Source organism: Panulirus ornatus, chromosome 65, assembly GCF_036320965.1.
Source record: "Panulirus ornatus isolate Po-2019 chromosome 65, ASM3632096v1, whole genome shotgun sequence".
Classification (NCBI taxonomy): Eukaryota; Metazoa; Arthropoda; class Malacostraca; order Decapoda; family Palinuridae; genus Panulirus; species Panulirus ornatus.
In genome coordinates, this window is record NC_092288.1 from 26447907 (window position 1) to 26460617 (window position 12711).

The window sequence follows — 12711 nt, forward strand, 5'->3', positions numbered from 1 at the left end:
ACGGAGGGGTCGTCTCGTGCTGTAGTGTTATGAGCGGTACATCGTTACTTTTCCTCTATTTCCAAAATTAATTTGTAAGATATTTCATGTTTCTTTATTCGAACTTGTTCACAGAAGACTGAGTTTATATCTATGTCCTGACACATAACATATGGACTCTCGAATAGGTTATCGTACGTTGTTGATATTGAAAAATGACGTCTACGCTACCAGACGCAAGATAAACTTGGATCAGCAAAGACCAGTATACACAAAGTTACCTGGCGACCCAAGCCTAGTGAGCTCCCTACACAGACTCCTGCTGAGGCTACAGTGAGTATGAGAAGCGGTGGACACACGTTAGGAAGTTATCAGGAACATATGTCGTACAACAACGGCTCCTCAGGTGGGTATATCAAGGCGGTGCGCTGCGCCCGCTTCTATTGCCCTCAGGACAGGAGACGTTGTGGGTCAGCCTGACAGGCTCTGTGTGTGGTGCTCCTGCTGTAGCGATATCGTCGACTCTTTAAGGTAAGGTTCACACATCCTCCCTCCTGTACATCTCCCGTGACTCGAATTTTCATCTTTTTCTCGTGACTTGGACGAATGTCTTCATCTGAGTCAGTCCTTCAGCGAAACAAAGATTGGAAAAATAGATAACTTTTTTTAAGAAAAATCACGAAGGAGAGATGGAAGGTAACTCAGACCTTAAGTTCCAGGTAGTAGTGTGGTATGAATGACACGTTCCAGATGGTGGTGTGGTGTGAGTGTCAAGTTCCAAGTGTTAGTGTGGTATGAGAGTTAAGTTTCAGTGTGATGTTCTCCCTGATATTGTCATATAAGTGTATGTAAGTGTAAGTGTTAGTGTGAGGTTTAGTATCTCAGGCTGAGATGTGAAGTTGTGTGTGTATGACTGTCGTGATGTGTAGTGTTACATTCACCCTGGCAGGTCACACCTCAGTGTGGCTGTCGTGATGTGTAGTGTTACATACACCCAGGCAGGTCACACCTCAGTGTGGCTGTCGTGATGTGTAGTGTTACATTCACCCTGGCAGGTCACACCTCAGTGTTGGCCATGAGGAGAGGTGAGGGACCGTCACGAGGAAAGGTAGACTGTGTTGCATCTGTACAGACAATACACTCACAACACCTGACCAGTTCAGGTGTCACACCGTACATGGCAATACTGTGCCTCACGTACTTCAGTAAGTGGTGAGACCTGGGGAACTCTGCTGTAGTTAACGTGTTAACGTACCGCATGATACAACGAACACATGACGTCATAGCAGTAGTGTTTGTGTTCTCAGGTGGCAACACAACCATGCCAGCTAGATGAGCGGTGTCACATCGCTGCTGGTGTTGCTGGTGTAGCAGTGTGTCGGGTGTTTCCTCTCACGTTATCAGTCCGTCCAACCTACAGGAACAGGTCGTGCTCCTGTGTTGCACGGCAGGTCGTGCTCCTGTGTTGCGTGGCGGCAGCCAATACTGAGCATACCCTGACTTCTGCCCCCACCCACCCCAGCCTCAGCAGGGAGGGTAGCCCACCCCAGCCTCACCAGGGAGGGTAGCCCACCCCAGCCTCACCAGGAGGGGTAGCCCACCCCAGCCTCACCAGGGAGGGTAGCCCACCCCAGCCTCACCAGGAGGGGTAGCCCACCCCAGCCTCACCAGGAGGGGTAGCCCACCCCAGCCTCACCAGGAAGGGTAGCCCACCCCAGCCTCACCAGGGAGGGTAGCCCACCCCAGCCTCACCAGGGAGGGTAGCCCACCCCAGCCTCACCAGGGAGGCTAACCCACCCCAGCCTGACCAGGGAGGGTAGCCCACCCCAGCCTGACCAGGGAGGGTAGCCCACCCCAGCCTCACCAGGGAGGGTAGCCCACCCCAGCCTCACCAGGGAGGGTAGCCCACCCCAGCCTCACCAGGGAGGCTAACCCACCCCAGCCTGACCAGGGAGGGTAGCCCACCCCAGCCTCACCAGGGAGGGTAGCCCACCCCAGCCTGACCAGGGAGGGTAGCCCACCCCCAGCCTGGGGGCTAGCCACCCTAGCCACCAGGGAGGCTAACCCACCCCAGCCTGACCAGGGAGGGTAGCCCACCCCAGCCTGACCAGGGAGGGTAGCCCACCCTAGCCTCACCAGGGAGGGTAGCCCACCCCAGCCTCACCAGGAAGGGTAGCCCACCCCAGCCTCACCAGGAGGGGTAGCCCACCCCAGCCTCACCAGGGTGGGGTAGCCCACCCCAGCCTGACCAGGGAGGGTAGCCCACCCCAGCCTCACCAGGAGGGTAGCCCACCCCAGCCTCACCAGGGAGGGTAGCCCACCCCAGCCTCAGCAGGGAGGGTAGCCCACTCATAATAACCCACCTCTGTCAGGAGTGATTACCTTCTCCAAGGTTAATTAGTCTTTAAGAGTTAGTCGTTGTTATCTGTCTTCCTAAGGTGGAATTTGCCTTTCAAGGGAAAATTAGTTAAACTTTACAGGATTAATTAGCTGTGCCAAGAAGAATTAAGTTTGCTAGGATTAATTAGTTTTGCCTGAAATGATTAGCTTAAGCGGAAGTAATCATGGTTGAAGAGATTAATTAGGTTTTTCGTGACCATTTAGCTCTAAGGGTAATTAACCCGCCGCTGTATTAACTAATTTCATTAGCCTTTTAAAGTCTACTTGATCTATCCAGACCAAGTCAGAGTGTGCAAGACGTGTCGGGTTCACTCGGACCGAGAATGGTCTTCTGTTTACATTAACCTGACCCGGGACTTGTTAACTTTCCTAGGAAAAGTTAACATAGATTGTGGCTGTGAGAAACGTTCAAAAGGCAATTCATACTTGTATGAGTGGTTCCCTGGCGAGCCAATGGGCAAAGTCAAAACAAAAGCGTGACTGACTCGCTCCTCCAGCCAATGAATTCCCCAGAAGCACCTCAGTTTTCACAGTAGTCCCTCTGATTGGCTGACTTAACTACCAATGGCAACCCTGGGAACACGTCAGGTGGTGTCAAGGTTTGCGAGATGGAGGAGCTACGTGGCTGAGCATCACAGTCACATGTCGGGAACACAATCATCCAGCTGAGCTCTCTGGAGGAGGATCAATATCTTTTTAATTTCTCAATGATCCATTCATGAGTTCTGTTCAATGATGTGTTAACTTTGCTCTTGAAATGAATACATCATCTATGGTCGTGTCACCATGTCTTCTCTTCACTGTCTCTAATACTAATCTGTTGAACTGTTTGAGACAATTCAGGTTAGTGTCTTCTGTCTCAGTGGTCAGCTATTTCAAGCATGTATTTTTTTTCCTCCAATGTCGTCTCTCCGATATTGACGTATCTGCTGTTTCCTCACTTGCTTCCTCATCAAGTCACTCACGGAAAAAAAGCGGCTTCGGTCGTGTGTTTAATTACAGTAGCGGAGATGCATCTCTTGTACTGTACGTGGAGGAAGTTCTACACACTGACCATCACATCACTCAGTTTGTTCCATTCTTCCACCGCATCTATATCATAAAGTTCTTTATATCACTTCAAACAAAACATTTCTCTTTCATTTTCATGTTACAGCCACTACGAGGTGTATCCCAGCAATTCTTGTATCAACCATATATCAGATAGTTTAGAGTTTGTCTTGGTCCCCCTCTGCGATGGTACAATTCCCTTCACTGTTTTCTTCATCTGCCAACATGTTCAGGTCCAGTTGTACTGACAAGTCATTCTCACAGATCAAGAATGATGGTTCCAGCAGAGAACCCCAGGGTACGCCACTGGTAACGAAAGTGATCCATCCAGCGAGGGAGCGTCCTGCTCACTAGTGCACGGATACTCAGCTTATTAATCGTCCTTCTGTCGGTCGTGCCAGATGCATTCTGTCACTCCACATACATCCGGCCTTCACTTTTGTTTATGATGAAGCTCACATCTTGGAGTCTACTCGGTTCGTTGCACACGATCTCCTCGCCCTAAAACCATTGTTGTCACTAACATAGGTAGTGTCTCTCCTGCTGGAGGTCGCCCATCTACTCTCTGATTGTCTTCACCAGTACCACGTCTGGCAGGGAGGCTGCTCTACATATAGTCCAGGGAATCGCCTCAGTCTCTTGTCTCTGTATGACACTTTCCTTCATCCACTTCCTTGGCACCTTACCTTCCTCTGGCGACATCTTGAACATCTGCTGTGTCATGTCAAGTGTGCATTGTCTGTGCACATCTGGGTGTATGGAGGTATTTTATCAAGAACTGAGTCTTGTATCTGCCAAGACCCATTATTATCATCTTATGTCCACTCCAGATATTTAAATGTTTTTCAAGACTTTATTCCATCCCACTAGTACCAGCATCATAGTGTCTTCTATGCAAACTCTTGAACTCTTCATTCACTTCCTCGTATATCTCTACCTTCCTCCATAACTTATCAGTTGTCTTTAAGTAACAATTTGTTCCTCAAATATTTATGTCAACGTTCTGTATGGTCCCCTGCCTCATCCTTCCAAGATTATCTGCTGTTTCTCTCATCTTCCTGTCATCTTATCTTCCTCTCATCTTATCTTCCTCTCATCTTATCTTCCTCTCATCTTATCTTCTCTCATCTTATCTTCCTGTCATTTTATCTTCCTGTCATCTTTTCTTGTTCTTTCTGTTGTTTGCGGCGCTGCCTATGACTCCACAGCTCATGGCTCACCATCTCGACACCTTTAATAAACCCATCCGTCGTTTTCTTCCTTTTAATGAACCCATCTGTCGTTTTCTTCCTTTTAATGAACCCATCCGTCGTTTTCTTCACTTTCGTGTCGTAGTTCAGGTTTAAAGTTTGTGTTTGTAGTCGCGTCTGACCAAGTTCACGGAACCTTTTACCTTAATGTCTTGGTCTTGGTCAGTAATGTTTTGGTCTTGGTCAGTAATGTCTTGGTCTTGGTCAGTAATGTCTTGGTCTTGGTCAGTAATGTAGGTTTCATAACATTATAATGTCTTGGTCTTGATCAGTAATGTAGGTTTCATAACATTATAATGTCTTGGTCTTGATCAGTAATGTAGGTTTCATAACATTATAATGTCTTGGTCTTGATCAGTAATGTAGGTTTCATAATAATGATAATTTCCATGATGATGTTTCCTTTGTGAGTCAGTACCGTTGTTGTTGTTGTTGTTGTTCTTTATATTTATCACATGACCAAACTGGAGCATCACGTGACCATGTTGTTGCTTGTGATCATGATGGTGCATCAGCATGTGTCAGCTTCCTGGCCTCACTCACCTCTACGAAATATTAGCCAACTTTCTGCTTGCTTGTGTCGCATAGACTCCATCATCATGCAGACCTAATCCTCTATAGTCTATCTCTAATTCTCTCCAGTCTATCTCTAATCCCCTGCAGTCTATCTCTAATCCCCTGCAGTCTATCTTGAATCTCCTTCAGTCTATCTCATTGAAACAGAAACCTTCTCTCATTAGCACATTATTATCTCTGAGAATTGCGTGTTTCGCCGCTCCAGGCACCATCCTGATTGGTCGTTCCTTACCATCGCTGTAATTACCACCGGTTGAGTCAAGTTGTCTGAAGTATGACATATAAAACACATCACGTGATCAACCTCTCCTACCGTACTTACAGTTGCTTACTCTTCTCATTATGTATTCCTGGTAACTGTAGCTGCTGGTGACCACTCGTCCTCCCCCTGCTGCACATCGTCTCTTCCTCCTCACCTTTATCTATCATCACCCTGGCTGGAACACGTGAGGTCTTATCTATTTACGACTTTGTCTTTATATTTCCATCTGTATCAGAGTCATTTCCCTAATCCTATCCATGAATGTCAGTTCTTACCAGGTAACTAGCAGTGTGCACACGTATCTCTTGGTTACCTTCACTCTGACGTATTCCTTACCCAACATTCCCCAGGTGTGCGTGTCTGTAGCAGGATTTTGTAGTCCTCTTGCCTTGCCTGATGTTTCCTGTAGTCTGCCACCTCACTGTATGGCTCATCTGACCGTAGTCTCTTCCCTTCTCCTTCTCTTCCCCTGGTCTATCACCTTGTGTGTGTGTGTGTGTGTGTGTGTGTGTGTGTGTGTGTGTGTGTAGTTCTGGGAAGGGGGGCCAGGCAACACCTGTTGTTTCCCTGAGACATGTAGGTCGCTCCTGGGCCGAGCCAGCCATCACCCAAGCTGAGAGATAAGACACAAGTCTCTCACCGCCCAAGATAAGAGGCAGTTGAGACAAATATATGTGCTATTTGGACTCCAAGGAGAGAAAGTCTCTCTCTCTCTCTCTCTCTCTCTCTCTCTCTCTCTCTCTCTCTCTCTCTCTCTCTCTCTCTCTCTCTCTCTCTCTCTCTCTCTCTCTCTCTCTCTCTCTCTCTCTCTCTCTCTCTCTCTATCTATCTATCTATCTATTTCTCTATCTATCTATGTATCTATCTATCTCTGGCACAAATAGACCATGAGAGAGACTTCAAGAAATATGAGAAACATGATATTTGAGAGTATCTCAGATATACTGTTACTCAGATAGTTTGACAAACAGATATACACAGATGTACTGACTCACATACACTGTGCTCCACACATGTACTGTACCGCAGATATTATGTACCACACATTAACTACTTCACATATATACTGACACACTGACTTAATGACACAGGTATCCTGACAGGTATATAAGACGAATAACAGATATGATGACATACTTTCGATCATATATACTGACATACATACATTAACACACACACACACACACACACACACACACACACACACACACATATATATATATATATATATATATATATATATATATATATATATATATATAATCCTTGGGGATAGGGGAGAAAGAATACTGCCCACGTATTCCCTGCGTGTCGTAGAAGGCGACTAAAAGGGGAGGGAGCGGGGGGCTGGAAATCTCCCCCTCTTGTTCTTTTTTAAATTTTCCAAAAGAAGGAACAAAGGGGGGCCATGTGAGGGTATTCCCTCAGAGGCCCAGTCCTCTGTTCTTAACGCTATATATATATATATATATATATATACATATATATATATATATATATATATATATATATATATATATATATATATATATATATATATATATATATATATATATATATATATATATATATATATATATATATATATATATATATATATATATATATATATATATAAGCTGGTGACTGAGTTTGGTAAAGTGTGTGAAAGAAGAAAGTTAAGAGTAAATATGAATAAGAGCAAGGTAATTAGGTACAGTAGGGTTGAGGGTCAAGTCAATTGGGAGGTAAGTTTGAATGGAGAAAAACTGGAGGAAGTAAAGTGTTTTAGATATCTGGGAGTGGATCTGGCAGCGGATGGAACCATGGAAGCGGAAGTGGATCATAGGGTGGGGGAGGGGGCGAAAATCCTGGGAGCCTTGAAGAATGTGTGGAAGTCGAGAACATTATCTCGGAAAGCAAAAATGGGTATGTTTGAAGGAATAGTGGTTCCAACAATGTTGTATGGTTGCGAGGCGTGGGCTATGGATAGAGTTATGCGCAGGAGGATGGATGTGCTGGAAATGAGATGTTTGAGGACAATGTGTGGTGTCAGGTGGTTTGATCGAGTAAGTAACGTAAGGGTAAGAGAGATATGTGGAAATAAAAAGAGCGTGGTTGAGAGAGCAGAAGAGGGTGTTTTGAAATGGTTTGGGCACATGGAGAGAATGAGTGAGGAAAGATTGACCAAGAGGATATATGTGTCGAAGGTGGAGGGAACGAGGAGAAGTGGGAGACCAAATTGGAGGTGGAAAGATGGAGTGAAAAAGATTTTGTGTGATCGGGGCCTGAACATGCAGGAGGGTGAAAGGAGGGCAAGGAATAGAGTGAATTGGATCGATGTGGTATACCGGGGTTGACGTGCTGTCAGTGGATTGAATCAGGGCATGTGAAGCGTCTGGGGTAAACCATGGAAAGCTGTGTAGGTATGTATATTTGCGTGTGTGGACGTATGTATATACATGTGTATGGGGGTGGGTTAGGCCATTTCTTTCGTCTGTTTCCTTGCGCTACCTCGCAAACGAGGGAGACAGCGGCAAAAAAGAAAAAGAAAAAAAAAAAAAATATATATATATATATATATATATATATATATATATATATATATATATATATATATATATATATATATATATATATATATATATTCCTATGAGTCCACGGGGAAAATGAAACGCGAAAAGTTCCCAAGTGCACTTTCGTGTAATAATCACATCATCAGGGGAGACACAAGAGAGAAATATAACAGTTAGTTGATATACAACGAAAGACGCAGCTAGGACGCCATTTGGTAAACATGCTATTAGACAATCGCATGTTTACGAAATGGCGTCCCAGCTATCATTATTGTTCTTCATGGAAGAGAGAAGAGTGAGAGCTGAACTGATCACAAGCTTGAATTTTTTGAACTAATTTGATGACGTCGACAGTGAACTTTTCTTCGAAATATACAAAAGTGAAACAACTACAGATCATAGCAGGAAATTCAGCAAGTATCATGGAAGAGACGAGGACAAGTATCAGTAGAATACAAGATGTCTATATGATTGGAAGTTACTAAGTAAGGAAGGACAGTGTGAATGTTGACAACATGCAGAAGATGAAGTGTAGTATGACAGCAAGGAATGTTAAGGACGTAGCACCCACGAATTTACAACTCCCTTCCACAACAGCACAAGAGATGGGGACCTACGATAGCAGAACTCTCTCCCCGAACAGTACAACATATGGGACCCCACCAGTGTAGAACTCCCTCCGCGTACAGTACAAGAAATGGGACCCCACCAGTGTAGAACTCCCTCCACGTACGGTAGAAATCGATAACCACACGCACAATGTATAATGATAATCAGATAAACCGGCATATATACTGACATATATACTGACATTCAGGTATACTGACGTATACACCATACACTCAGGTATACAGAGATTCTGACAGTATAAGTCGCATGATCAATCAATATTATGTCATTAATTTTCCTTGATGTCTGAAGACTCTGACGTCACCACTGGTTTTTTTTTGCAGATGTCTCGCGTCCTGGTGACGTACGTGATGATGGCGGCGCTGTGCCTGACGTGTGGTAGCCAGGCCTGGCAACCTGATGCTTACATGACCATGCCCTTCTTATCCGTAAGCTGTCGTTGTGCCACAACATTCTGTAATGCAAACTAACACATTATAAAGCCAACTAACACCTTGTCATTCTACAATGTAAACTACCACTTAATCATTCTATAATGTTAATAAACACCTTATCATTCTATACTAACATTCTAAACTAACAGTCATAAGAATGTATTAACACAGCGAACATACGCTGGCCTAACACCACACTTACTTGTATCTGAAAACGCTGTAACCTAACCTAGCATAACAGAGCAAGCTAAGCTTATTTTGCAAGCTTACTCTAGCCTAGCCTAATAGAACAGACTGTTTTTATTCTCAGAGCATCTGACTTAGTCTTGTTAGAGTATGCTGAACTTATACGTAACCAAGCTAAGTTTATCTTAGTATTATAACCAATCTTTACTCAACCTAACCAAGCTAAGTTTATCTTAGTATTATAACCAATCTTAGCTCAACCTAACCAAGCTATAGGCTTTGAGAGTACCCCACACATAGTGCTAAGCCTCCACCGTTCTGGCAATCACAGACGAACGGCCCGGGATGTATTGATGGTATATTGGTCTGCCCTCAACTACCTCCTGACATTGACAGTCGTTGTCCAGCCGTGGACCCGCCCATTCCCAAGGTGATGGAAAACGAGGCAGACTGTTCATCACGCTATGAGTGTAAGAGTGGAACAGCTGTCCTCCTATGTTGCCCACGTGGCCAATACTGGGACACGCCCATGAACACCTGCGATGATATGCAACATGTGAGTTCTCTACTACACCAGCTGCACATCTCTCTCTCTCTCTCTCTCTCTCTCTCTCTCTCTCTCTCTCTCTCTCTCTCTCTCTCTCTCTCTCTCTCTCTCTCTCTCTCTCTCTCTCTCTCTCTCTCTCTCTCTCTCAACATGAGAGCGTGTTACCATGCTACAATCATACCCTACGTCTTTCTTCTCGTTATCATACCACTCAGTATGATCCGTGTTCCTGAAGTTTCAAGATTCATTCATGATAAACTTGTAATGTGTGACACTTCCACAACTTCCTCCATCATCACTTCCTATCTCGTTCGTAACATCAGCGTTCACAACTTCCAGACTGGATCTCACTAGTTTCTTTCCTTCCCATTATTGCATTATGTCTGAGTCTCTTGTGTTCCTGCCTCATCCTCACGTGATCCACTCATTGTAGCTATCCAGTCTATGATGTACATATAATCATCACATATCATATATCATCATATATCATCACATATCATCATATATCATCATATATCATCACATATCATCATATATCATCACATATCATCATATATCATCATATATCACCAAATATCATCACATATCATCATATATAATCATATATCATCACACATCATCACATATCATTATATGTCATCACATATCATTATATATCATCATATATCATAATACATCACCATATATCATCATGATATACATGTCGTCATGTCACTATTGATTGATGACCGTTAGCTTGACATAATGAATCATACATTCTATCTGTTTACTTTGTATTGTCTTCACATCAGTTTGCTGGAATGTTGAGCAGGTGACGAGTGTGTGGCATTTGTTCGTCATTAGGTTTACGTCTCTTGTTGTGATGGGACTACGAGTCGACGTAATGAATGATGCAAAAGACTTACCTTCACAATGACTTCCCTGTAACCAAGTTTGATCTTTATGGCGAGTCTGCAGAGAGAGAGAGAGAGAGAGAGAGAGAGAGAGAGAGAGAGAGAGAGAGAGAGAGAGAGAGAGAGAGAGAGAGAGAGAGAGATGTGTCACTTAACCAAATGTTATCAACATCTCCTCAGGTGGACTGCGACGCACGGCCACCCGTGATAGAGTCTTGTCTGACTGACAGTACCACCACCTCAACCTCAACAACCACAACCGCTACAACCACATCCACACCCACACCCACACCCACACCCACACCCACACCCACACCCACACCAACACCCACACCCACATCCACATCCACATCCACACCCACCACCACCACGACCTTTGTGCCAGGTACGGTCCCACCTCCAATAGATGAGAAGTGTTCGTCGTACAATGGGCTGCAGCCGCTGTACATCCCAGACGAGAGCAATTGTCACCGTGGCTGGAAGTGTGATGGTATTGGTTCGTACATCACCATCATCTGCCCCACACAAGGAGGAGAACAACTGGTCTTCAACCCCATACTAGGAACTTGTGACTTCCCTTGGCACTATCCGTGTGACGACCACTTGATGCCTCCCTTCCACACGCTCCTCTTGCTCTAGAGTCTGGCAGATTACGGGCGATCAAGACGAACTGTGAGATTGTCGCCCCAGTGTTGGGAGAGTCACCTGTGTCCTTCATGTACTCCCCTGGGATCTGGGAGAGTCATCATGGGTCCCGGGAGGGTCATCTGTGTCCTTCATGTACCCTCCTGGGCCCTGGGAGAGTCATCCTGGGCCCTGGGAGAGTCATCCTGGGCTCTGGGAGAGTCATCCTGGGCCCTGGGAGAGTCGTCCTGGGCCCTGGGAGAGTCATCTTTGACCCTGGGACAGTCATCCTGTGCCCTGGGAGAGTCATCCTCGACCCTGACGATATTCAATGACACAAGAGGGCATCCTGGGGTCTCGGCAGACATCTTGAGAGATTTCCCTAGCGACTTGGAGGCTCTCCTGGTTCCTAGGAGGCTCACCTTGATCCTGGAAGGATCTCCCGTGTCTTGGGAGGCTCACCTGGGCCATAGGAGGCCCAGCCGAGTCCTGAGAGGCTCTTTCAGGCCCTAGAGGGCTTACCTTAGTCCTGGGAGGTACACCTGGACCCTAGGAGGCTTACCTTGGTCCTGGGAGGTACACCTGGGCCCTGGGAGGCTCACCTGTATCCCGAGAGGCTCTCATGGGTCAAGCGGGTCCTGAGAGCTTCTTTTACGACTTAGGAAGCTAAACTGGGTCCTGGGAGGCTTTTCTGTGTCCTGGAATGTTTGCCTTGGTCCTAGGTGGCTCTTCTGTGTCTTGGAATGTTCACCTGGTCCTGTGAGACTCTTCTGTGTCCTGGGATGTTCACCTGGTCCTAGGTGGCTCTTCTGTGTCCTGGGATGTTCACCTGGTCCTAGGTGGCTCTTCTGTGTCCTGGGATGTTCACCCGGTCCTAGGTGGCTCTTCTGTGTCTTGGAATGTTCACCTGGTCCTGTGAGACTCTTCTGTGTCCTGGGATGTTCACCTGGTCCTAGGTGGCTCTTCTGTGTCCTGGGATGTTCACCTGGGTCCTGGGAGGGTTTGAGGGATGTTCCTGGGTGGGCACTCCCAGACTGGTCGGGGAGATATTATCTCTGGTCTGTCAACACTAGATTGTAATTTGTAAATCAATTAAAATATAAGACAGACACTTGGCTTCTTCCTTGATATTTGACCTTAATATTGATGGATAGATCTATTTTCTCAACCGCCCACCCACACCAGCCTATCAAGTCTAACTTAACCAAGTCACTGCTGCTATACAACACTAACTTATCCGAGTCACTGCTGCTATACAACACTAACTTATCCAAGTCACTGCTGCTATACAACACTAACTTATCCAAGTCACTGCTGCTATACAA

General features: G+C 45.5%; 1 protein-coding gene across 1 annotated transcript; it reads left to right on the plus strand.

Annotated features, from left to right (window-relative positions):
* The first annotated feature begins 357 nt into the window (after nucleotides 1–357).
* LOC139746406 (peritrophin-1-like) lies at nucleotides 358–12497 on the plus strand. Its single transcript, XM_071657619.1, has 4 exons — nucleotides 358–510; nucleotides 9026–9130; nucleotides 9654–9878; nucleotides 10943–12497. The coding sequence occupies exons 2-4, from the start codon at nucleotides 9026–9028 to the stop codon at nucleotides 11399–11401; spliced, it is 789 nt and encodes a 262-aa protein (XP_071513720.1). The 5' UTR covers nucleotides 358–510; the 3' UTR covers nucleotides 11402–12497.
* Nucleotides 12498–12711: the final 214 nt, after the last annotated feature.

Bases quoted from the DNA above. Each gene is read 5' to 3' on its own strand.
- LOC139746406 (XM_071657619.1), top strand. From the start codon at position 9,026: ATGTCTCGCGTCCTGGTGACGTACGTGATGATGGCGGCGCTGTGCCTG. The intron at 9,131-9,653 runs GTAAGCTGTCGT...TGGCAATCACAG, and splicing joins TGACCATGCCCTTCTTATCC to ACGAACGGCCCGGGATGTAT. The intron at 9,879-10,942 runs GTGAGTTCTCTA...ACATCTCCTCAG, and splicing joins CCTGCGATGATATGCAACAT to GTGGACTGCGACGCACGGCC.